We start from the raw sequence: 27,489 nt of genomic DNA, 5'->3' as shown, positions 1-27,489 counted from the left end.
CACAGAAGTGTGAGAGCTGCCCACGGATGTGACAAGCCATGGCTTTCTGATCTTGGAGGGGGAATGGGTTCTATGCTGCTATGGTGCTCATGGGCCACTTCACTGTCCTCCTATCTCCCAGAAGGCAGACAGCCCATCGTACAACGGATGAAAAGGATGTGTCTGTGGTGTCATGTACCAGTTGATGACGCGGCCCTTGTACAGTCCACGGCTGTCTCCACTCCCCAACCCCTGCAAGGAGGTAAGGCATATGAAAGGAAAGACAGTTGAGGCAGAATAGAGCATCAGATTAATTTTGCTTTCCATTTGACTTGTGGAGGGCTCAAGAATGTAAGGTATACCTCCAATGTGCCCCATTGAGTAGTTGGGGTGTTACCTCTGGGAGACATGGGGACTGCTCTGGGGCAGGGAGATCTCTCGGTGAGATTTTACCAGCCATCACTCACAAAGCTGGCACTTGGCTCATAGATACAGCAAAAGAGGTGCAAACACAGGTGGAGAGAGAAGCCAGGAAATTCCCTTTCCCACTCAGCCCCTTGCTACGACGGCTCTGAGCCAATATATTAAATTTACTACAGAACAGGGCATCTCATTTGATACATACAATGATCTGGTAAGATAGGTAAGGTACACATGATATCTCTTTAGTCTAGACTCTTCTTTTATAGAAGAGGAAATATGCCCAGAAAGTTTTAATTGCTGGCCTAAATAAACATGATTCTAGGAGAAGAGTTGGAACCTGTATGCAAGATATCTTGATCTCAAGTTCTGCAGCCTTTCAACTCCATCGAATGGCTGAAATGTAGGCATTTTATGCCACCAACCATAAAACCTGGGAACTACAACCCCCCTAGACCAGTGACCTCCGCACAAAACCACTACCTGACTCTGACCCATCAATAATTGTCACTACTCAAAATTATCTCACATAGCCCAGGAAAAGCACACCTTGGAGCCTCCAAGAAATGCGCTCAAAGGACAAAATAGCTCTTCTCTGTTATTTTTCTGGCAAAGGTCTTTTTTATTTATATTTTTATTTATTTTTTGTCAGTCATGGGGCTTGAACTCTGGGCTTGGGCGCTGTCCCTCAGCTCTTCAGCTCAAGGCGAGTGCTCTACCACTTGAGCTACAGCGCCACTTCCGGTTTTCTAGTGGTTTATTGGAGATAGGAGTCTCACGGTCTTTCCTGCCTGGGCTGGCTTTGAACCGCGATCCTCAGATCTCAGCCTCCTGAGTAGCTAGGATTACAGGCGTGAGCCACCGGCACCCGGCCAAAGATCTTTTTTAATCAAGCAGTACAAAGTGTATTTTCAATACTTTCCATAATCAAAATGAAGAAACAAACCCACTAGTGTATGTGCACTGCAAAAGAAGAAATCAAATGTAAAATGTCATCGGTTGGTACACAGAGAAACTCACCCAGTGCTTTGAGTCTCCAGGAATCTTAACAGTTCGCTGTCAAAATGTAATTCAATCTTTTTAACTTCATGATCTATACTCATGTCAGTGGCTTAAAGATAAGGAAAAGACTTGGGATGAGAAATGAAACTTCCTGTGAATAACTCGAAAAATGCTGAATAGTACATAAATATTTCTTTTCCCGCTGTCAGAAAGATTCTAAACCCCACCGTATTCCAATGCATGACAATGCTATGTGTTTTCTTTCTTCTATTCAAGAAACAATTGGGGAGGATGAATGGAAACAATACCATGGCATTGGGAGTGAGGAATACAGGGTTGGGGAATGGAAGTGGTGTACAAAAAGATCAGGGAGAAAGAAGGAGAGAAATTTTATAAAAAAAAGACCTCAGCTCATTATAATTAAAAGATCCTAAAAAATGCAAAGAAATTGGCATGTTGTTGATAATAGTCATATAAAAAAGGCTAATAACAGGCTGTTGTAGGCCCTTGCTTGGTCTCATAGTGATGGAAAGAAATGAAGATGTTCAGCTGGCAGAGCCCCTGCATCTCGCCGTTGGCACTCCTACCATGACAGCCCACCAGCCACGTCCTAGGCCTGCCTGAGCTCTGCCTCAGCCCTAATTTTATCTCTACAAAATTACTGGTTTTGAGACGCTTTTTGAGATCTGACCAAAAGAACAGGTGTAAACTTCAGAGAGAAGGTGTGGCTGGCTGTGACTATCTTCTAAGTACATTTCATTCTGAGGGGAGGGGAGGTCGCTTGTTGAATGGGTTCAGGCAGGGTTTCTAGAAGCTGGGGCACAAAAAAGCAGGCTTGGGGTCTTAGTGAGAGTTCGCTGTATCCAAGGTGGAAGTCCCAGTAAAATGCAACTCACTTATCCTGAACCTGTGCCATCCAAGACCTTCTAGAATTGTCACTTTCTTTACTTCATTGCAAAAGAAAGTTGAGCTTTGAGGAAGTTAAAAGACTTACCTCAAAATCACATAGCTAATTAATACAGAAGCTGGAACTGATTCAGAGCTACAATCTCCTCAAGGCTAATGTTATTTATTTATTCATTGGTCAGTCATGGAGCTTAAACTCTGGGCCTGGGCATTGTCTCTCAGCTCTTTAGCTCAAGGCTAGTGCTTTAGCACTTAAGCCACAGCACCACTTCCAGCTCTTTCTATGTGGTGCTGAGGAATCAAACCCAGGGACTCATGCAGTCAAGGCAAGCACTCTACCACTGACCACCTTGTCAGCCACTCAAAGCTAAATTTTTGATACCTCACCATGCTGCTGCCCTTCAAGGTAGACGGAGAGGCTCGGAGGAGGGAAGTAACAATGTTAATACTGGAAGCTCAGAGTAGGAGATTTCCTGATGAAAAGAAACCTTTGTGTGTCATTAATAAACAGTCTTTAAAAGCATACACTGTGAATAAAAACGTTATTTTTCTTTAGCGAGAGTAAACCCTTTCCAAAACTAGTGGGTCTAGTTTGAGCCCGCTCACCTTCCTTACGATATTTTTTTTTCTGGGTGATATTCCATATCTGTTGGTCCAGAATTTCAAATCGCAACCTATAGCTATCAGTTTATAGCAGAGCGTCAGGGAGGTATTGTCACACAAGGTTTAAAACATTTTCACTCTACCCGTAATTACTGTTCTCCAAACTAAACTCTTCACCTCACAGTTCATGCCGAATCTCTTGCCGCTGAATCTCTTGGAATGTTTTATAACCACTTAAATCTATAATTGGTGGTATTCTGTTCCAACATTTGTTAACAATAGACACTTATGGCAACTGCCAACAAAACTGCTAAACAAAGTTTCTCTACTTTTGTGAAAGAAGTAAAAGAACAGCAGAGAGCCACCAAAGAACCATTTTCCTTGCCAAGAAAACCGAGTAATGATTTCCTGTACCTTTAATATTCATTGTGAACATCCACAGTCATTACAGTTTCCTCTCCCATTTGCACAGTCCAATAAACCATTCTCTAGCAGATATTATGCTACCACAAGTCTTGTTCAAAATTACTGTCCATCTTTGACCTGTAGATGTTCCGATTTTAACTGTGGTTAACAATCAGCATTGCAGAACAATCTCATTATGTTTTCTTTTTAGTTTATTAAAGAGGACTCTATGACAATGCCCGGTAGCCCACTAGAACTAAGAACCATTATGGACATTTTATGTGAATTTGACTTTCCTGACTTCCTTATAATAATCAAACCACTGGGAGCTCATTACAGAAACTCGAAGCAATATAGAAAATGCCTACCTTGTCTTGGAAGACTAGGAAGTCAACCTTTCTCTAAACTCTAATCCCACTTTTTACTTACTTCATACAGTTGTCTCTCTTGATCTTTTCTTACCATTCTCTCTACCAGCCAAACTCTAGTTTTTCTAATTTCTCCACTTTCAGAACTTTATCACCTTTCCAGAGAAAGAAGGAGAAGGAGACCTTCTGGATTGGAAGAAATAGTGTTGTAAAATGTTATCTTCTTTTTTCTCGGTTGTGGGGCATGAACTCTGGGCCTGGGCGCTGTCCCTCAGCTCTTCAGCTCAAAGCTAGTGCTCTACCACTTGAGCCATAGCACCACTCTGGCTTTTTCTGCTTATGCGGTACTGAGAAATCGACACAGGGCCTCACGCATGCAAGGCAAGCACTCTACCACTGAGCCACCTTCCCAGCCCTAAAATGTTAATTATTTAAACTAAGTAGTGCAAATGAAATTTTCTCTCAAATTTCTTCTTTAACTTTCATTTCGATCTTGTCTAGGATAAAAAAATAAATAATTACCTTTCTCCTTTTCCTATTACCTTTCACTAAACTATCAAAGCACTTTGACCCCTAAAAGAACACAAGAGAGACAGATGATTACATAATTATGTATAAGAGTATACGTTCTGTGTTCTACTAAGCCAGAAGGTGGTACTGTATTCACTAACACAAACAACTCTACCAGATGTGCTCAACAACATTCAAGGAAGAGTGACTTGTAGAAAAATTCCTTGATTTTATAATGGACAGCCAACCCTTAGTTTCCATGCCTTCATAACCACTTACTACTTTGGTTGTGCTAAGAGAAGAAGAATAAAACTTTCCACATGATAGGCAGTCTACAAGGAATAGTAAATTTAAATGCCTTTATGTACTCATTCCTACTTCAAAAGTCAGGCAATCCTTAGCTCTTTACTTCTCCCAGCTATCCTCTGTGTGTGTGTGTGTGTGTCTCTCTCTCTGCTCTCTCTCTCTCTGTCTCTCTCTGTTTCTCTGTCTCTGTGTCTCTGTCTCTCTCTCTGTCTCTTTCTCTCTCTCTGTCTGTGTCTCTGTCTCTCTCTCTCTCTTCCCACTCATTGTTTACTTTTAGTACTGCCATAACATGGAGCACTGTCAAGGAAGCTTCAGCAACAGAAAGTTAGCACAATTCTGAGATCCAAATTACCAGCAGCTCTGAGACTTCTCTTGTCCTTTAGCTTGTAGATAGCTGTGCTCTCCCTTTGTCTTCATTTATAGTTCTCCCTCTGTACCAATCAATTCCTAATTTCTTCTTGTTGTAAGGATGCCAGCCATTGGATTTAAGGCTTAACCCACATCACCTGGTCTTAATTTAGCTACTTCTTCAAGGGCTACATCTCCAAATTTAAACTGATTCAGAGATGCTGCAGTTTAAGGGTTTCAACATAACAAAAAATATTAGGGAAAATCAAATCGGTCTATGACGCTGTTGTTAGTATTACTGTTAAATGAGCTTATGACCTAAACATTATCTGCAAGTTTAAATCTTCAACAGTATGAAAAGAGAAGATAAGATTGAATTTTACTGTTAAGGAGGAATCTGGTAAGATGTTATCTGGAAAGCATTTTGTTATTTTTGAGTACCCAACCCAGGATTTTACACTTGCTAGACAGGTGATCTACTCCTGAGCCATGCCTCTAGTCCTTTTTTTGTTGGGTATTTTTGGGATCAGTTTTCACTGTTTGTCCAGGTGAATACTTGGGCTAACATCTACCTATTTGAGGCTTCCCATCATTGCTGGGGTGATAGGAAGGTGCTACCAGGCCCAGCTACCTTCTAGTCAGGTAAAGTTTTAAAGACATCTGCAGGGGATAAACTAGAACCTTCATCTTCCCAGTTTCATCCCTTAGAAAGGCAAAGTTAAAGTTTGGCAAAATAACACACCAGGAAGACAGGAAGACAGTACTTGAAAGGGGTGGGGTCAGGGGGGAAGAGGTAGACTAGGAGGAGAAGAGGGGGAGAATGCCGTCAAGAATCCAATATATAGCCTACAAACTTAAGAAAAGTGAGGGAAGGAGTAAGTAGGGGAGGGATGGGTAAGAATGTTGGAAGGGGTGACCTATGGCAAGATATATTGCTTTGTTAAAGGGCAATTCCTTTGTATGATTACTTAACAATAATACAAAATAAATAAATAAGTATAAACTAGTGAAAGGGGACCTTGTCTGATTAACTACAAATACATCTTTCTTTATTAACTTTTCTTTTTGTGAGCCAAGATGTCTTTGAAGGACAGCATTTCCTTACGGACAGCATCTGTACAGAAGGGAGCCAAGAATCTGGATATCTTCCATGTTTCTATTCTCACCTCTGAAAGTGATGACTGTCTCTTTACAAAAGATGCTTTCCTGTTGTAAGAAAGTCTGCCAAGAACTGAGCCGCACTGGGCTCAGAGTTTTCTCTCATACCTGCCCTTCTTGGGTCTATTGCCTAGATGAGTCTCCAAATTGATCAGTAGGCAACCAACATACTACTAATTAGGAGGCACGAGGCATCGCAGAGGATGATTAGCTCATGATGAGTACATGCTGCCTAGAGTTGCCTTGTTTCCATTATAAATAGATTAGAAATCTGGGGAGCATCTGTATTTTTCCCCTCATGGAGGAGAGGGGAAATTGACATGTTGAGATGAGAATATGTCAAGTACAGAGCTTTTTAATTGACCAAGATTCACTTTATTTCTCTAGCTCCATCTCTCCTTTCTTCCACACTTGCTGCCTTTCCTTGGCAAGTTCCAGCTGCAGATGGAAGAAACCCAGCAGTTTTCTAATTGAACCATAAGATTTTGGAAGGACAGTGTGAGAAAACCATTCTGGCACTCCAAGGACCAGGTGTGTTGTTTATGGAGACAATTAGGTGCCTCCCAGGTGATTCTATCCAGAAACCAGAGAAGACAGATCAGTGATAAGAAAAACAATCCTGTTGTTTATCTGCTTGCTGTTGCCATAGCCAGCCTCCTTTCTCTTCTCATCCACCATGGTTGGACAGACTGTAAATTGAAGCCAGTTTGTTGGATAGCAACAGCATTAAGCCTTTGCGAGTGAAAATAAGCAACAAAAGACAGCATCATAAGGAGTCGCCAGGGAGAAGGGTCTTCATAGTAGCAAGAAGTCCCTGAAGCTCTGTGCCCTCTAAACAAGGCATATTTTGGACACAGATACTTCAACTGAAGAAGTTTGTATTCTATGGGCCCCAGATCCTAAACTTCCTTCAGGGAAAAACATCAAGTTTTGCTGTCTTTGTTTCTCTCTCTCTCAGAGCAAACCCATCAAAGGACTCTGACTCTCTCTCTCTCTCTCTGTGTGTCTCTGTGTCTCTGTCTCTCTCTCTCTCCCTCTCTCTCTCTTATCCTCTTTCTCTCCCTCTCCTTCCCCTCTCTATCTTCTCTTCTCTTCTCTTTGTGTGCTGGTACTGAAGCTTGGGTCTTGTTATCCATTAGTTTTTTATTTTCTCAAAGCTGGAGTTCTACCATTTGAACTATACCTCCACTTCCAGCTTTTTCCTTGGTTAATTGGAGATAATATCTCAAGGACTTTTCCTGCCCGAGTTGGTTTTGAAGCTCAGTCATCAGATTTAAGCCTCTTGAGAAGCTAAGATTACAGGTGTGAGCTGATGGCCCTGGACTATCTTGTGTATTTCAAATAGCTGCAAAGTGTTGTTCCCCGGAGACTAAGCTGTACTGACAGATGTCATGTGTGCCTGTCATGAGCCATCCTCCAGTTCTCAGTGACATCTCAAGAAGAATCTGTGTGTTACGCACATGCCCCAGATCAGCTATCCTTAGGCTGAAACCACACGGAAGGCGCTCTGCAACTGGGTTCAGCACCTCTGAATGCCTAAGGAGAATGTATATTTTTTGACATGACGCGTGTCTTGTCAGATGGTGTCTTACTGTCTGTAACAAATGGAATCCATGTCAGTGACCTTCAGAGGAGTTTTTCAGGGAGTAGGATGTGGCACTGCACACATGATAACCAGAGTATTGTGTAAGAACAGACAAAGAAACAGGCATGGCCAAGCTGTTCTTGTGTTGGTATGGCTGTCTCCAAACACTTCCTATCCCTGCCATGATAAAAGCAATCATGCTGAGAACACCTGGGCTTTAATTTCATGGACCCTTCATGGCAGCCCCATCAAGAGGAGTCCCTTGCTTGTCCCTGCTGTATCTTATAAGCAAAAATAGACTGGCTATCTTAGTGAAATAAAAGCAATAAAAACAGTGACTTTGAGGATCTCAATGTAAAAAGTGAATTTTAAACAAAATTCTCTTCCTCTTATGAGGATGCTAGCATGTCTATCAAGGTATTTATGAGATTTTCCCTGTAGAGAATACAACCCGAAATGGGAGACTGTTTGGACACATTTTAAACTTGAGTTCAGATATAGCATTCTGTGGACAGGATAGGACTGGAGCTACTCAGAATCAATTCATTATTTGTATGTGTTTACCAAATGGTCTCATTTAATCTGGGCTCCAAGACTGTGAAGTAGATGCCATTATCTTCAATTTATAAATAGAGAAATTGGACACTGATGAGGTCATTTTACTCTTCTGGGACTCAGATAATTAAAATGTGATGGATCCAAGTTTTATGGAGAATTTTAATTTCTGAGTGAATTGAACTCCAGAGGAGATACCCCATCACCCCCTTTTTGTACACAATGTTCCACTGCTTTCTCTCTGAGTGAACCTGTAGCTCATCATGATGTATGATTTCAAAACACAGAGGGAAGAGTATTTCTAAAGCAACTCTGCTGTTCTGAAGAAAATGGCAATTGGAGGAAGTGTGAGAATCACTAAGAATTGTCAAGATGCAATGGAATGTGGAGAGGTCATCTTCAGGCTCTCTCTGGTCCTCTTCAGCATCACTATGGGAATAGACAAGCACATCTGTCCGATATGTGTCAGGATGTCACAGTAAATGTTGTCTATCTGACCTTCTTTCCCCTTTAAGAGGTGAGTAGCATGGCATGTGAAGCTGGCACCAGATAGCCATCTATGTCTGTTGAACATCTTCATTTCATGCCAATGGGGAAGAAAGGGCTTCTTGTCCATAGGCTGCGAAGCAAATGGGGCAGGAGGGCAATGGCATGAGAAGGGCTATAAACCACTGAATGATGAGCACACTTAGGAGGTTATAACTAAACTCGTCTGGACATTATAAACACGGAAGCCATCCTATAAGAAGGCTCTCTACTGACTGGGTGGTCTGTAGTTCCATAGGTTCTGAATTTTTCAAGGAACTGTGTGGTAGAAATAACTTTGCATTATTATAAAGAAGACATGGACTCTAGTTCTGCACTACTTTTTGTAGGGAAGTCATGTTCCTTTCTAGGTCTCAGTTTGGTCCTCTCAGAAGAAGAGAGTTCTTCTAGCAGTGCCCATACTGGGAAGCTTCCAATACTCTGGGATTGGAAATGTGCTTTGCCCATCTCTGAGAATCAATACACAGTAAGGCAACCCATAAGATGTTTGCCTTTTACAAGCAAGGAACTTGTGGTCTGGATTGACTTGCTGAAAGCTGGAGGCCTCCTAACCTATGGGTTCATGTTCTTTCTACGGCATAATCTATCTCCACATTAACATGCAGTGTGTTTTTGTCCTAGACAACACAATGGGAGACTCTCAAAATTATAGCTGCTGTCCAGGAGGAAATGAGAAAATAGGAAAGTGCTCTCATGTCTCTAGGCTAAGGTGTCATGGTAATACGAACCATGGATTGGAACTTCTACCCAACTTCTCATGAACTATTTTAGTGGCAGATAAAACTGTTATTGTCAAGTTTCAATGCATGTAAGAATCCAGAGAGAATCAGATTATGGAGTCCACAGTTGTTTTCTAGCCCCAGAGTATTTCTGCAGGATTAGATATGGTCTTAGAAAAGGAACTTCTGACATAAAGGGTTTCTTCACTGATGAGAAACTTATGTAGAAATAACTATAAAGCCAACCATATTCCCTGCCCTCTGCCCTTGTCTCCATTTGTTACTACTAGGGAAATCTGTCAGAGTTGTACTGATTGTGGTACAGAATCTATATTCCTCACCATGGCTTGGCTAAAATGACCCAACTGACTCAGGCTGTTCTGACACTTTTATTTAACCCTCATTATTTTCTTTTAATTTTGTAGAGCAATTTCACTAAACCATAGTATAAAGCTGATAGGAGAAATATTTGAGTTCAGAATACATGACTCCAGAATAGCTAACTAGTTTCCGAAGTATGATTGAGCAAAGCTTTTTGTTTTCTTGGGTTTCCCGGAGACAGGGAAAGGCATCATGTATTTTAAACACTAAGAGGAAAATTAGATATCCAACTTATTGTCCTTATTCCAAGTAGTACTGAAGGAACTTTCATTTATGGAGGGTGGAAAAGAGTTATTCAATCAGGATGGGGGCCAAAGAAGGAGATTTGCTGTTGGTTTCATATATTAAAGAGTTAAGAAGCACAAAAAAATGCTATAGTCAGAGCTAAGTACTGTTTGTTTTCACTTCTTTTTTCATTCTTTTTCTACTCACATCTTCAAGACCTGAGTGAGAATTTTAACTTGACCACATACTGGAAACTGATAGCTGACTCAAACATTTTGCAGTTACAATTTCTGCTCAGAATCTTGGCTATACACATCAGGATCAGAAACTTAGATAGAGGTTCAAATTGCCTGTTGGATTAAAGTTCCTGCTGGGACTGTGAAAATGAATAGGTCTGTCAAATTGGATGATTATTCTCAGTTTTTCATGTTCTTCCTATATTGGGAATAGCCACAGCTTTTGATATGTAATTGAATAGTGCCTTGCACGAGAGGAAGAAGAATCTACTTCCTTATCACTTGACTTGGGGACTTGACGGTATGATTTCTTTTTTTTTTTTTTTAGTCAAAAGGATGTGAGTGAACGCTGAGTAACCATTGCGAGCCAAGGCCTCTGAGTCACAGGCTGGCCTCACTTGAAATTCTGCAATTCAGGCCTGGATAGCAACTGGTCCCAGGATGATCATGATTCATGGAACAGACTCAAACCACCTGAAACTTGCATCCTAGATCAGACCAGCTGAGCCCGGCTGATATTGACTGAGTTCAGCCAAATCACAGGCAACCTGAAGGCTTGTGAGAATAAGATTTGTTGTTGCTGTTATAGCACATCCCAGGCCTTTTGTTTTATCTTGTTTTGGTTTTTGTTTCGGTCATGTTGACATTATTACAGCCATATCTGATAAGATATAAAAGGTAAAGAAAATTGTCAAAAGAGAGAAAGTTCAGCTAAGTATGTAGCTTTGATGTACAAAAATACATTTATTTTCAACAATTTCAAAACCACTGTCTTTTTTTTACAGTAGAAATATTCAAATGGAACAATAAAACCAAGAACAGTATATATACATATACTGTATATATATATAGATATGACTCATGCATTTGTATTCCAGTGTTTAATACAAGTGTATTGCAATTGTCTGCCCTCATTTAATCCTTGAAACACACAAACAAAAGAACAAGAACTTCAGAAATACTCATATAGTGATCTACGCTGCAGCCAGCCGGATTTCTCTGCATCACATTCTCCCCTGTGTCACACAAAGAGGGATGTGATCAGCACCCCACGAAAATTAACAAGTACAAAATGTGGCCTTAAATCCTGTGTGTGTGTGTGTGTGTGTGTGTGTGTGTGTGTTTGTGTGTGTGTGTGTGTGTACTCATTCTTTAAAATGAGTGTGCACAGGCTGATCCTGAAAATAAAAACAATGCTTACAGTGTGATATAAAGTGACCCTATGGAAAATGGAAAAGAGAACTGATACGTTAAACATGTAAAGGGGCTGAGGTGTGGGAAAAGCCAATTTCGACTTTGAAAACCACTCACCCCAGAGGCAAGAACTACCTTAAGGGAACCGAAGGCAGACATTTGACTTTAAGGAAGTTGTGTACATCTGACAAGCAAATAGCACAGCTTGGCTAAAATCATCTTTGACTAATATCATTAAATGTGAGACCTCTATTTGGCCTGCAGGGTTTGCTGGGGCTGGAGAACATGGTGGCCCTTATAGCCACTCTAAGTATCCTGATGCTGAAGCACTCACTGGGCTGGCTTCGCGAATGCCCTGAATTTACCATACACATCACACATTTCCATAAAATCCAATCACCAAACAGACACTGACCAAGATCCTTAGATCCATCCATCTGGCTTCATTAGAGAGGAATGGTGTTTTGCTTTGTTCTGTTTTGTTTTACCCCCACAGGCTGAAAAACATCATGAATACATTCCTTTTGGAGAGGAAGCCTCATCTCCTCATCTGGGTCTGAGTTTGAAGTCTATATTGGGCCTTTTCTTGCAACTTCTTCTATGTCATCCTTGGAACAAAAGTGATCTCCATGTTCTAGGATACTGCTAAAAGTCCTTCCTTTAATCAATTGCCCCAAAGAAGCCCTCCCCCGCCCGCCCCCTCTTTATATACACAAGTAGAAACCAGCTATGGTGTGGACGCGGAGATGCAAGAGTTAAATGTGACAGACGGCTGAATAGCATCCAGAACCCAACACATCAAGCAGGCCTGGGGGTTGGTCAGCTCTGCTAGTGAGTGCTTAAGCCAACACACATCTCTTTCTTTTTTTCTGTTTTCTTTTTTACTAAACATTAAATTATTTCTTAGGAAATAAAAAGCTATTTACATTTTAGTTATATACATCCAGCCATCGCTAGCCTCGCTATGAGCATGCACGAGGCAGGGCCTCCTTGGTAAAGGTGTGCACGCTTTCTGCCGCCATCTCCACCACCCACCTACCTACCTCCTGCAATCAAACTGGGAAATCGTTTGTGTTGGATGTGTTGGGGAGAGAGAGGGTTGGTGACTGGGGAGGGGAACAGGAGGGTAATAAGGGACCCAACTGAAAGAGAAGGAAAAGACAGAGGTGGCGGGGGGGCGGGAATGGAGAGTCTTTGCTCTATCAATGGCAGAGTAAAGCAAGGAAGCTGTGGAAGGTGCATCCTTGGCCTTTCGCAAAAATACAGCCAATTGTTCCTTCTGTCTCATTTTAATCAGCTAAGAATGCCCCTTTCTTCCAAAGCTAAGCATCTGCTTGCTATTTATAAGGGGAGGGGGGCCCTTGGTAAATAAACAGTAAAAAAGACATTTTTCATTTTCCCATAATAATAATAATAATAGTAGTAGTAGTCATCAAAAATAAAAATTCAGAAAGGTGGTTGACCACGTGGCTTGTTGGTATTAAACGCTGGTGCAGTTGGGGATCTCCTTTGTGCTTTCGCTGTTTGCAATGGTGGCAATGCCTCCTAAAGGGGAGAGAGGACACAAAGAGCAAAAGGAGGTTAGTATGTTGCACAAGGGTGGCGACCTTAGTCTGAGTCACTGCTGAATTCGAAGTCATCTGCAAGAGTTGCATGGCAAGCATTTAAATAGGGTGCCTGCTTATTCCTATCAGCTCTCTAACTTCTCCATGTTTTGCATCTACTATCTCCCACACTAGGACATGAGGAGAATCAACCTGGTGATTGCCACCGTATACCCTGCAGGGATCAGAGCCACAGATGACTACGTAGTGAATACTCACTACATGGCAGGTATTGTGCTGGCCACAGTGTCACTTCATTATCACAACCCTGGCCAAACTGACTCTTGTTATCTTATAGAAACTGGATAGACCCTCACATATTCTTCTCATCTTACAGTTAAGAACTATTTGGCCCAGAGAGAGATCACTGACTGAGGTCACAGACCAGCCAGACAACAGCCTATCGAATATCACCTTCTGCATTCATGGGACTATAATTAAGGACCTAGAGTCATCTTTCTTTATAGTAAAAACGAAAAAGTTTAAAACTAATGGATAGTTGATTTTGTTCTTCTCCAACTACAACCCTAGGGCTTCTGATATGGATTCAATTCTAAAGGGAAAAAGTCTTCCAGTTTCATGTGGCAGAGTTGGTAGACACATGTTTGACTGTAGTTTCCCTTCAGGCTTCTTAGTCCAATGGTATCTGCCAGACAGGGCATGTGAGCTGCTGCCAGAATGCTTGGAGGATAGAGGAGTCTGAGTTTGATCGTACAGGCGCACATACCTATGACCCGCGTGTCCAGCTCTTTGTCTAGCAGCTCTTCAGGCTCAGTGAAGTCACTGAGTGTGATTTTGGGGGCATTTTCACTTTGGCTCACTGACCCAATCATCTCCTGCTCCTTGTCATGTTGTACTTGAGCATAGATGTTAATCCAGGGGATTTTCCTATATGGGTAGGAGCAAAGTCAGAGTAAGAGCACAGGATGGACTAAATGTGGAGCACTGGAAATCATGGATGATATGGGGAGGAAAAGTTATCAACAACTACAAAATAAAAGTCAGCTGGCCATGGTGGCTCACAATTATAATCCCAGTGCCAGAAAAGACAGAGGGAGGAAGATCAGAATTTGAAAACAACCTGATTGCATAGTGATTCAAGGATAGCCTATGTCTACAAAATGAGTCTTTATCCAGAGAGAGAGAGAGAGAAAGAGAGAGAATAGGAAGGAAGGAAGGGAGGGAGGGAAGGAGGGAGGGAAGGAGGGAGGGAAGGAGGGAGGGAGGGAGGGAGACAATAAATAGAAGTCAAATGTCAGGGAAAGTACTGGTCATGTAAATGCACTTCGGCCAACACAAAGGCACCGACTAGAAAGGCACTGACCAGCCTGATATGTTCCGTGAAAATGAACCCCACAGAACTCCCTGAGGAAAGCACTGCCATCCATTCTTGCAGTAAAAACCAAGCAAGTGTAAACCAAAAGGCAATGGATTTGATTTGTTATTCACCCAAAAGTTTAAAACATTTATTTGTTGGTAAGTTCTTGAAGAAGTTGGACTTTGAGGCTCAAAATTGTGCATCATGAACGACGATGCATCAATCTAATCAATTCACATTGGCTTCTGTTATCAATGGCCAAGAAATAATTGATTCCACCATTATTTGAATTTTCAGAGAAATACCCAGGAGCGAGGCATCATAAAGAGTCTGGTGTTCATCTGTTCAATGGGGCTAACAGTAATTTCCTTTTAGAATTATTGAGAGTATCAAAGAAAGGATCAGTAAACGCTAAATAGCTTCCTTTAAAAATGCAAAAGGACTAGGTTTGAAAATTTAAGGTAGCTGAACTTGGGTTTGAAAGAAAAGACAGGTTTAGATTGAAATCCCCTTGGGGCATTTATCTCCTGACTCATCTACATTCTCTCCTCTCCCACAGTACTCCAGCCTCCTTTGCATCCTCCTAACCCAAGATCATCAAGATTTGATGATTTTAATAATCACCCAGGGTCCTCAATGGAATAGACATAATGATTTTATAGACTTGGAATGGGATGAGTTGGGATTTGACTTTTCTATCAAGCTGCTGGGTCATGCTCTGGTCAGCGAGAGACCAACGTTTCAAACTGTAAGAATACCAAAGCTATTTCTCATGGGGAGTATTTGACTGTTCTGTCTATGTGTAACAAGCAGGCTCCCCCGTCTTCTCTCATGCTAGTCTTTCATCCCTTTGGCTTAAAATTTGATTTACATGTGTGCCATTTCTGAGAGGCCTCCCCTAAGCATATATTTAAAACTTTCCTTGTGTTACAGGTGTAACTATGGTATAGGGTTTACCAAAAAAATGTAAATAAGGTTTGGGTTTAGGGGGATATCATAAACAGTGCTTATTGGCTTGCTTGTTTGCTGTCTTTTTCTTCTGCCAGATTGAAAGCCTGCTGCAGACAAGGCCCACATTTTCTATTTTTATCAGTATATAATTAGCATAGTCCTTGGGACACAGTTTACATGCATTAAGGATTTGTAGAATAAATACATTATTCAAAGTCTGTGCACTTAATTCAAAGAAAAGATGATTATCTTTTAAGCTTGGAATTTCACATTCAGAGGCTACTTCTCTTACTTCATCAGTTGATGGGAAAGTCAGATAAGGGTCTTTCAGGAAGCCGATGATTGGCACAGATACCATGAGAACTCAGGACATCTGATGGCAACCCACATAGAGCATTCCTTGTGTCTCTAAAGGACAGTCTTTCTGAGGTCCTAATACTAACCAGTGATACTTTCAAGATTGTATACTCCTTGTCCCTCTTCAATCCCAAATGAGACAAAATATGGGGTGTTAAATAAGGTTTGCCAGTAGTTAATGCTGAAGGTAAACCCTGGAAAAAGGTTTAAAACACATAGAAGTGTCTATCTTTCCTTTCAGTTCAGTTTTGATGTCTTTAATGTTTGCTTTCCAACATGAAAGGAGACTTCCCCAGGATTCCTACTGGTTCAGACTAGTTTAATATACTTTGAAAGGTTTGAATGAGTGAAATGCATGTGAGGCAGTAAACCACAGCCTTTATCAAGGTATTGATTAAAAATTCATGCTGGCTCTGATCTGGACAAAGACATAGTCTAATGAATTAAATTCCTTCTAATCATAAAAGTACATATTACTCATCAATATTGGGATCAGTTGTAATATTTATTATAATCTGGGGCAGTCAAACTGTTGCTACACATACAAGCCTGTGTACTGCCATTTCTGCTTGGCTAAAGATACCTATGAGGTTTTGGATGAATTATCTCTCACAGTGATTGTTCACTTTATTTCAGTCTCTGAAAAACACATCTAAAAATAGATGTAGTTTCATCTTTTTTTTTAAATAGATGGTTGGAAGGGATTGAATTTTATATCACAAGTTGCAGCATTGTAAAAAGCTGTCAAGTTGCTTTTCATTTTTAATGCATCTCTTTGTAGGACTTTTGAGGATCTAAGTCAATTCTGAACTCTACTTTAGCATAAAAAGATCAAGGGCTATGTCTTGGGCCACACATTCATAGAGGTTTAAATAAGAAGAATGAGATGGATAGGCTCAAGTCTCTTAAAAAAAAACCAAGCAAGCAAACAAAAAACAACTGCAGTTTATATTCACTTCCTCTACCTATGAAGATGGCTGGAAGTCTGGGAGAGCAAGGTAGACTTTGAACTATACTAAAAGCACTGCTGGGGAAAAGGAATGGAAAAAAATGGAAAGACTCAGAAGTTTCATCTTGCCATTTACCTAGGAAAGGCAGGCCTAGTTACAAGTGTAGTAAGAAGAGTTTGGTGGTATTTTTCTGAACATAAGTCATCTAACAATGATCTTTAATTATATTGCTGAAACATTATGGAATAGTAATCACTACCCAATAGAAAAATGCAATGTGACAGTCAGAGTGATATTTGATATATTTGGGGATTGTCATAATTCTCCATCTCCTAAGTGAACACTTGGGAAAGATAGGAAGATGGTTTTCAATGCCTAGAACCTAATAGGCACTCAATAAATGAAGTGATGTATATTTAAATTGCATAATGCTGACAGTTACAGAGAGGAATGTCTGGTTGTAAAACTCAACGTAGCCAGTAATATGGGAAGAGAAAGAGAACTGAGAAAAAGAGAAAGAAAGAAAGAAAGAAAGAGCGAGGAAGGAAGGAAGGAAGGAAGGAAGGAAGGAAGGAAGAAGAAAGAAGAAGAATGGGGGAAGGAGGGAAAGAGGGGTAAGAAAGAAAAGAAAGCAAGCACAGTTAGACTGTGCTGCTCAACACAGTGTTACTTAGGTATAGCTACTTAAAATACAATTGATCAAAAATTAAAAATTCAGTTCCCCATTTTAATGGATGCAGAAAATTTTATTGGATAGAAATTTAAAAATGTGAAGGATGCTTGTGTATCCAGTGATCAGAACATGACCTTTAATTTTTTCAATTTGGGCATCCTCCACATAGCCACCATTGGGTTCTATACAATTGAAAGAAAAAGAGGCCAGATCTCAATGCATATGCCACAGAACTGAGAAAAACAAGGGTAGATAGAAGTCATGGGCACGGGGGATGTTGAAGGGATGACACAGATCAAGATGCATTGATGTATGCATATATTTCCTTGTTGAATTCCAAAAATAGTTAAATAAATAACCTACAAATTATGAATAGTGAAGGAAAGGGTGGATTGGGAGGGGTGATGCTATTGATCAAGAGACACTATATTCATAAACTGCTCTGTTGCCTGGCAATTCCTTTGTATAACTAGCTAAAGAAAATAAAAATATATTTCAAAAAATGTTTCATGGATTTTCTTGCCTAGTCTGGCTTCAAACTAGGATCTTCAGATTTCTGCATCCTGAATGGAGGACTACAAGTGTGAGCCATGGGCACCTGGCTAGATAATTCTTTTTAATTTTTAATTAATTATACTATAATTTGAAATGACAACTTTCTATTTTCCTGGAAAAACTCAATAATTATTGAATAATTTTGAAATACTAGTTCATCATCTCTCAATATCTGCTATTTCATTTGTTTATATTTTTGTATATACCATGTTACATGTAATTCAAAATTAATTATAACCTGATGTTCAAATATTTATTCCCTTATAAAAGTAAAAATTATGACAATACTTGGGTGTACCCAACTATGTTAAGCAAATCCTCTGGGACTTACAGAATAAAATAGCTCCAAATACAATAATATTAGGAGACTTTAATACTCCACTCTCACCAAAGTACAGGTCTACAACCTAGAAGATTGGCAAAGAAGCCTCCAAATTAAATGATGCCATATCTCAAGTGGAATTACCTGATATATACCAAGTTTTCCACCCTATAACAACCCAGTACACATTCTTCTCAGCAGCCCATGGAACTTTCTCCAAAATAAACCATATCATAGTTCATACAAGGAATTTAAGCAAATACAAGAGGATCGACATAATCCCCTGTATTCTATCTAACCACAGTAGAAACAAGCTAATTCTTAATAACAAAGCATACCATAGAAATTACTCAAATACATGGAAATTGAAAGCACACTTCTGAGCAACACCTGGGTCACAGTAGAAATTAAAGAAGAAATTAGAAAGTTCCTACAATTCAATGAAAATGAATATACATAACAAAGAAACCTGTGTGACATTCAAAAGCAGTCCTGAGGGGCCAATTTATCACTCTCAGTGAACACATCAAGAAAATAGAGTCCGACCAAGTAAATAATCTCATGTTGCAACTAAAACTGCTAGAAACGCATGAAAAAAATGACCCTAATGTTACTAGATGGAGCGAGATAACCAAAATAAGAGCTGAATTTAATGAGATAGAGACTAAGAATAAAAATTAATGAAATTAAACATAAAGTTGTTTTTTGAAAACAAATCAATAAAATTGATGGACCTCTGGCAAGCGTATCTAAAAAGAGAAGAAGAGACTCAAATCAATAAGATCAGGGATGCCATGGGAAAAATTACAACAAATACCCAAGATATCCAAACAATTCTAAAGAATTATTTCCAGAATCTATACTTACTAAGGAAGGAAAACCTAGCAGAAATGGAGGAATTTTTAGAGAAATACAAATTTCCCAAACTGAACCAAGAAGAAATAAAACAATTAAATAAACCAATAACTTACAATGAGATAGAGAAGCAATCGGAAGTCTTCCAATAAGGAAAAGCCCAGAAACAGATGACTTCACTACTGCATTGTTGGTGGGAGTGTAAACTTGTTCAACCACTTTGGAAAGCAGTATGGGAGTTCCTCAAAAGACTATGGAATTCTATAAGACATTTAAAGACCTTCAAACTCTTCCCAGAAACAGAAACAGAAGGAGCTATTCCAAATTCCTTCATGATGCCAGTATCACATTCATCCCCAAACCAGACAAAGACCCAACAAAAAAGAGAACTGCAGACCAATCTCCTTGATCAACACAGATTCAAAGCTCCTCAAAAAATTCAAACAATATCAAAAACATATCAAAAACACATAAAAATTATATAATATGAAACATATCAAAAAATCATACAATATGATCAAGTAGGCTTTGTCCCAGAGATGCAGGGATGGTTTAACATTCATAAATCACTAAAGGTAATCCATCACATCAACAGATCCAAGATAAGAACCACATGATTATCTCCATTGACATGGAAATGGCTTTTGATAAAATACATCATTCATTCATGTTAAAAGCGCTGAAGAAGATAGGAATAGAAGGAACATTCCTTAAAACAATAAAAGCCATGGGGCTGAGAAGATGGCTCAGTGGTAGAGCACTTGCCTTGCATGTATGAGGCCCTGGGTTCAATTCCTCAGCACCACATAAGCAAAAAGAAAAAAGCCGGAAGTGGTGCTGTGGCTCAAGTGGTAGAGCACTAGCCTTGAGCTCAAGAGCTGAGGGACAGTGCCCAGGCCCAGAGTTCAGGCCCCACGACTGGACCCGAAAAAAACAATAAAAACTACATATGTCAGACCAATAGCCAATATTATACTTAATGGGGAAAAACTACAACCAATTCTCCTTAAAAACAGGAACAAAGCAAGGATGCCTATTCTCACCACTCCTCTTCAATATAGTTCTGTAATCCTTAGACAGAGAAATAAGGCAAGATAAAGACATTAAAGGGATCCACATAGGGAAGAAAGAAGTTAAACTAGCCCTTTTTGCAGATGACATGACAGTATGCCTCAATGATCCCAAAAACTCCACCCACAAACTCTTAGAACTTATAAACCACTTCAGTAAAGTAGCAGGATACAAAATTAACCCCCCAAAATCCGTTTCCTTTCTATATACCAACAACATACAAGTATAAAGGGAAATCAAAGAAACAACCCCCTTCACAATAACCTCAAATAAAAATAAAATACTTAGGAATTAACTTAACCAAAGAAGTAAAGGAACTATTTAATGAAAAGTATAAAAGCCTAAAGACATCATAGAGGGCATCAAGAAATGGAAAGATCTTCCATGTTCTTGAGTAGGCAGACTTAATATAGTGAGAATGGCTATACTGCCAAAATTGATTTACAAATTCTCTGCAATTCCCATTAAAATCCCAATGACATATTTTACTGAAATAGAGAAAACAATCCAAAAATTATATGGAACAACAAAAGATCTAGAATAGCCAAAGCAATTCTAGGCAAAATGAAACAAAACAAAACAAAAACATGGAGGGATCATGATACTGGGCTCTACTATAAATCCATAATAATAAAGACAGCTAGGTACTAATACAAAAACAGACCCAAAGACCAATGGAATAGATTAGAATATCCATAAATAAAACCACATGCTTACAGTCAGCTGATATTTGACAAAGTAGCCAAAGACATATAGTGGAAGAAGCATAGCCTCTTCAACTACTGGTTCTGGGAAAACAGGGCAGCCACAGAAAACTAAAAGTGGACCCCAACCTGTCACCACGTACTTACATCAACTCAAAATGTATTAAAGACCTTAACATCAAAACTGAAACTCTGAAACTACTGCAGGATAGAGTAGGAGAGACACTTGAACTTATAGGCACAGGCAGGAACTTTCTGAACAGAGTTCCAGGTCACAACAAATTAGATAGAGATTCAACAAATGGGACTGCCTTAAAATAAAAATTTCTGCACAGCTAAAGACATAGCAACCAAACTAGAAAGACAGTCAACTAATTGGGAAAAATATTTACCAGCAATATATCAGACAAGGGCGTAATATCCAGCATATACAGTGAACTCAAGAAACTAATCCCTCCCAAACCTAACAAACCAATTACTAAATGGGCAAGGGAACTAAAGAGAGACTTCTCAGAACAGAGATAAAAATGGCAAGAAATGCATGAGGAAATGTTCACCATCCCTGGCTGTAAAGGAAATGCAAATTAAAACAACCCTGAGATACCACCTTACCCCAGAGAGAATGGCCCACATCCTAAATTCAGCCAATGACAAATGCTGGAGGAGATACAGAGAAAGAAAAGCCCTACTGCATTGCTGGTGGGAATGTACACTAATACAACCACTTTGGAAAGCTGTCTGGAGGTACCTCTGAAAGTTAAATATGACCCAGCCATACCACTCCTAGGCATCTACCCTGAGGAACAAGAACCAGGATACAAGGACACATACACCTCAATGTTCATTGCAGCACTGTTCACAATAGCCAAGATATGGAAACAACCCAGATGCCCCACTACAGATTAATGGATCCAAAAACTGTGGTACCTATATACAATGGGATATTATGTAGCCCTTAGAAAAAATAATGGCATTAATAAGGAAATGGATGGAACTGTAAAATTATTTTTAAAAATTTTTCCATATATATATATATTTTTTTGGGTCCTGTCGTGGGGCCTGAACTCTGGGCCTGGGCGCTGTCCCTCAGCTCTTCAGCTCAAGGCTAGCGTTCTACCACTTGAGCCACAGCGCCACTTCCGGCTTTTTTCTATTTGCTTATGTGGTGCTGGGGAATCAAACCCAGGGCCTCAGGCATGCAGAGCAAGCGCTCTACCACTGAGCCACCTCCCCAGCCCTCCATATATATTTTTATTGTAAAAATACTGTACAGAGGGGTTACAGTTACATGAGTAAGGCATTGAGTACATTTCCTATCAGAGCATTGTTACCTCCTCCTTTGTTTTTCCCCTACCTTACCTTCCCTCCCTACCTCCCCAAATCCTCCCTCCCCACAGATGATGTTAAGCAAAATGAACCCCAAGACAGGAACATAGTGGTTTTTCTTCTTTCTTGCTATTGTTTTTTAACATACTTATAATGTACTATGTGATTCTTTTGTTTCTTGTATATGATCCACTGTATCTGATTCCAATGTCCTGTATCTTGTATATACATTTTTTTTAATTTGGGGAAGAGAAGAGATATAACAAAACGCTTAAATAAAGATACAGGTTGACCCATTGTAACAGTGAGATGTACAAAACACAATGTTGAAAAATCATTTTAAGCAAGGTAAGCCAAGAGCAAAAAAAAAATGGTGCATGGTGTCCCTGATATGTGGATGTTAAATACAAAATGTAAGGAGATACAACAAGGCAAACAGGACTCAAGAAACAAAGGACCTCCACTCATCTTGTCTAATCATTACTAAATGACCCTATCCTGTTGACACATATATGGCATATACACACACATCTGGAGCAAACAAGGAGGAGAACAAAGAGTCAGAGGGAAACGGGAAACCATACAACAGAGGGGCCCATCCGCTGCCCTGGACATTGATGAAAATGAACTAAGCAGCTCAAGGGCAGCGATGGGAGGGAGGGAATGAGAGGGAAAGAGGTTATCTCAGAATACCGTGAAATTTATGTAATCACTTAAACATTTTTAAAAATGATGGCAATACTTGAAGTAAAATTGGCATAGTTTTTTCTTTAAAAAAATAAAACCAAATAATGCAATAGGGTCTCAACCAAAGGGTTATAGTTCTGGGAGGAAAACTTCTGGAAAAAGAGCTAGAAAAGTAAAGGTTAACTGATAGATGACTACTGTTTATACAGTTTGACTGCCATTGATCCAGTTAGAGACATAGAAAGGGCTGGCTGATAACTGAGAACTATAAAAGTAGAAGAATATAGCAATTCCATTACCTGGCATGGATTCATGCACTAAAGTGCACAAACTTAGAGATCGTTATAATATAAGCTGACTATCAAGGGAGTTTATCAGCATTGATGAAAAATTGGGAAGTTGCTATGTCATAAGATAGTCTTACTTTAATTTGGATATGTATCTCAAACACACACAGAGACACACAGAGACAGACAGACACACATACACACACACACACACACACACATACACGTCTCTTTGCAAGACTTATATTAGCATTTATGTTCAGCAACCATAGATCCATAGTTTTATAAACCCAGAGGTCATAAATTTGGTTTACTTGATGTACAGTCCCCAGTAGTCATCGGGGTCCTCCACATCGAACCTTCTCATAAGTGAATTTTCATTTTATGTAATTGAAGTGCCTCCACAAATAAGATTGCCATAACAGATCTTTCACACTTCTCTAATTGTGACACAAAGGTGTTTCCTCTTTTCAAAGTGGCTACAGGCTAGCTGTTTTTCCCACCTTGACCTCAAAGGACATGAACTCACAGCCAGGTCTGTAAGCTGACTAGAAGGCATCACTCCATCCTTCTAGTAGGCATGGGAAGCTGTGGAAGCAGTCATGTAAAACCAGTCATTTTAAGTGGACTATCCACTGGAGGAGAGCCCGGGGTAAGGACAGGTAGAATAAATAATGTTTGCTATTTGCTTTCCAGATTCACAAGGAATATGTTAACTCCAAGGTCTACCAGAGCTCAGCTATGCTTTTTAAAAATTCACCCAATAATATCACTATGTCACTGGCAAGATTTTTTGAGAATCTAGTATGTGCCACTTTGTGGTACAATGGCATTTCTGTAGGACAGAAAATAAGTTAGCTTCCTTGATTATTTGTTTGTGGCAGGTTATAGCTGTTATTATATTTAAATTGTATAGCAAACCTCCAAACTATTATTGTTTTCCTCATTTTACAGATCAGGAAACTAAGGCTGAGAGAAGCAAACACAATCCTCCAAGAATATGAATTCTAATAGCTAAGAGTCGGTCTGACTTCAAGATTCATACTCTCAAAACAGTCCACTTCCTGGGGGAAGTATTATATAATTTGAATATGAGTTCAAAATCATTGATTTCAATGTCATCCTTTTGGTAAGTAGCCTGATATAATAGCCCTTCTGAGGTCTTCAAACCTTATTTCTGAATACATGCAGAGTTTGCCTTTCCTGATCAATTTCCTTTAGACACAGGCAAAGAGAGATGAAGGTTGGACATAGATCATGAAATTTAAACTGACATATTGGATGGCTGCAACAGAAGGGAAGAAAGTATATGGGTGTGAAAGAAAAAGAGAAACAGAAATTCAGCTGCATTTTCTCTATTTAATAGCCCTGCATGGGTGTTGATCTGTATGAAAGGACCTCCCAAAGACCCCTGAATATCTGTGCCCTTATTTTAAAATTTCAAATGAGACTGAAAATATTTTTACACTTCTCTTGAAGATTCTAGAATGCATTTCATACTCACAGCTCTCATTTTGTGAACATATTATTGCTACAAATTGGATACCGGTCTGATTCTTACACTCATTTATTCTCTGGCCCTCAAACATTCCTATTTTTCCTCAGGTGCCAAAAATAGGTTCAAGGAGAGCTAAGATCACATTCTTGAAATGAGTTGGGGAAAGTGATCATAGGAAGAATCATCTGAGATGAACCCACTCATGAGAGTAACATGTACCTTTTAAACTTGTAGATCAAAAACACAGCCAAGCCAACAAACACCACTGACAAGAGCATAAGCATGGCTGAGCTGCTGTGTCCGGCACTGGAATCCACCAATGGAGCTAAGACAGAAAAACAGACATGCTTACTTAGCAAGTAGTTGTTGGGGAAACTGAGCCAACCGATCAACACCCTAATTTCCAGTTTCCAATTGCTCTGCCTGCTACCGGGACACAGGAAACTTGTCTTCAGTATTGAATATTCAATATTACAAAAATGTCAATTCCTCTGCTGTGCATTTGGGAAACTTGTTCTTGGTATAAACGGACTATGCCCCAGGAGGGCATAGAAGATTTGAATATCCTCTTAGCCTTCCTGACAATATGGTAGCTTGCTAGGAGCTTTGGGTTAAGTACTTAGCAATGTTTTATTCTCCTCTATCATCTGGTAAAATGCTATTGGATGGGCACATTGGGAATGTCTACATCTGAAAATCTGCCATTATTAGTAAAAACCCATTGAGTCAACAGGTTCTCCCAGAGAGAGACAGCCACAACTCAATGTCCAATGGGACATGGACATTAATTTTTCCTTTTGTAAGTTATCCAATTAGAGCTGATCTATGCTTCTACTTACACTTATCTATTTTAAAACTGGATTTTAATGTTTTCTGATCTGACTTCCCAACTAAGTCTCATAGACTTAGGAACCCAAAGAAATTTAAAGATACCAAGTATTTATCCAGTGTCATCTCCACTGTTGTGAATAAAAATAACTACATACACAAAGCTAAGTAAATGTAATTTTTCTCAAGACTACCCCAGGATTCACTGGTAGGACTACTCCTAATAAAGTCTTCCTGCCATCCCCTCACAACGCCTCCAGGAAGACATGATCTTGTGGAAGAGATTTTGATGACTATGCCCTCCCTTTTCTCTCTAGGATAACAGATCTTCGCACCCATGTCCTTGCGAGCCCCAACAGGTACTCACCTAATGTCAGCTGTGTGACGTATACAATGACCTGGACCCCTGGCTTCAGTTCAAACTGGACCAAGTTTTGGTTGAGAGCATTAAACAGTGTCTCTACAATCTGGAAAAGAAGCAAGAGGCTGCATGGAAAGATGACCAGGGATGATGCTCCCTATCTGCCAATCAACAACAAATGACCACGTTCAATCAGAGGCCAGGATACAAGAACAGCATCTTTAGCCACTCGGTTCTCACAGGCCCCAGAGCCACAGGAGCCCACGGAATTAGCTGGTGCTATTTGTTTCCTTGGGGTAGGGGGAGGAAGAATGCGATCTAAAGAGGCATATCTATCTTGTTCAGAGCTGGAACTGACATAAGTAATTCATTCAACTCCTACCTCAGAGCTCTTTCATCCCTGCCTTGATAACCTAAGACCTGTGGTGGTTCCAATGAAAGAAAGTCAACTCATCATTAGCTCTTTAATCTGATCAAGTAACTCTCACAGGGTGAGGAACCCCCCTGCCAAGATTAAAGCAGGCAGGAAAGCCCAACCCACCCCTCTGCATTTTCTATCTTAGAGACAATGGGAGGCACACATCAAAGCAGAAGCTGCCTGTGGGTGTTTTTTTATGGGATAATTTTTCCTCTTTACCATTCCCCAGCAAGTCTCAGAAACACATAACATCGATTTAATCACTCTGTAATTCCACATGAAAGCTGCGGCAGTCTTCAGCTGTTGTCCCTAACTCTTATCTCACTGTACTTGCCTTAATATCACAGCTGCCATTCATCACAGTAATTACCTATTTATCTAAACAGATGGATATTATAGCTTCGAAATAGAGTCCACACACATCGCACTTGCTATTTCAGAATTAGGAGGTCTTGGGAATGTGATGTGTGGTGAGAAGCTGGATTTAATCCTGGCCAACGGTCAATATGCCACCCTGACATATAGTGTAAAGCAGCTGACCACAGTGACAGCTACGGACTGTGCACAGATATGGGGTAGTGACAGCCAGGACAGGTGAACACCCAAGGGACAGAAATGGTATGTGCACAATTGTTACTTCAAACAGGAGCATAGTTGTTTGACTCCTGCAGATTTTCATCAGCTCCGCCACCATTGTTTCTTTCCACTTCTCCAGACTTAGCATCATGGAGATGTGGGGAAAGGTGACAGAGTACAGCCAATAGGACCCCAGTAGGAGCATTCAGTGATTGGGGAGAAACAGCAGACGCCCCGCCCCCTTTGCCTCTGGGTTTGTGTAAATCAAAGGAACTCTATGAACATTTCATAAGGACAGTAAATCACAGACCCTTATGGAAATACTGCCTCTTTAGTCAAAGCAAGATGTGGCAATCCATCTCTCTTTCCAAAGAAATGTGTTTAAAAGCAGTTCATTTCCTCTCTTAAAGCAGAACTTAAATTGGCCAGGATCTCTTAGGGCGAGCTCCTGCCTCTACCCCCATTTCCTGCCCTTCAGAATGAACTTTGGAAGGGAAACTTGAGCAAGGTTCAGGAAAGGCAGTCATTGGAATCAAGAATGCCACAGTACACTCCTACTGTGTCTCTGCTTGCTTAGCCTTTGTGTTTATTGTGGTTAAAGTTGAGTGTTCTTCAAAATCCTGGGTGCTGGGCAGAGAGCCCTAGGCTGACAGGTGAATGAGAGAGAAACTGATGCCCTTTTAGGACGAGAACGTTGTTTCT

General features: G+C 40.1%; 1 protein-coding gene across 1 annotated transcript in view; it reads right to left on the bottom strand.

The window, feature by feature from the left end:
- Positions 1–12,926: 12,926 nt before the first annotated feature.
- Sorcs3 (sortilin-related VPS10 domain containing receptor 3) overlaps positions 12,927–27,489 on the bottom strand; it is a 576,321-nt gene continuing 561,758 nt past the window's right edge. Inside the window, exons 25-28 of the mRNA XM_013017600.1 lie at positions 25,800–25,899; positions 24,824–24,929; positions 13,778–13,938; positions 12,927–12,991 (exon numbers count right to left, since the gene is read on the bottom strand). Coding sequence (XP_012873054.1) covers positions 12,927–12,991; positions 13,778–13,938; positions 24,824–24,929; positions 25,800–25,899 — 432 coding nt within the window. The remainder of the gene's footprint in view (positions 12,992–13,777; positions 13,939–24,823; positions 24,930–25,799; positions 25,900–27,489) is intronic.

Source organism: Dipodomys ordii, unplaced genomic scaffold, assembly GCF_000151885.1.
Source record: "Dipodomys ordii isolate 6190 unplaced genomic scaffold, Dord_2.0 Scaffold36, whole genome shotgun sequence".
NCBI lineage: Eukaryota > Metazoa > Chordata > Mammalia > Rodentia > Heteromyidae > Dipodomys > Dipodomys ordii.
Note: the sequence above shows the minus strand (reverse complement) of the source record. Positions and strands in the feature narration are given on the sequence as shown.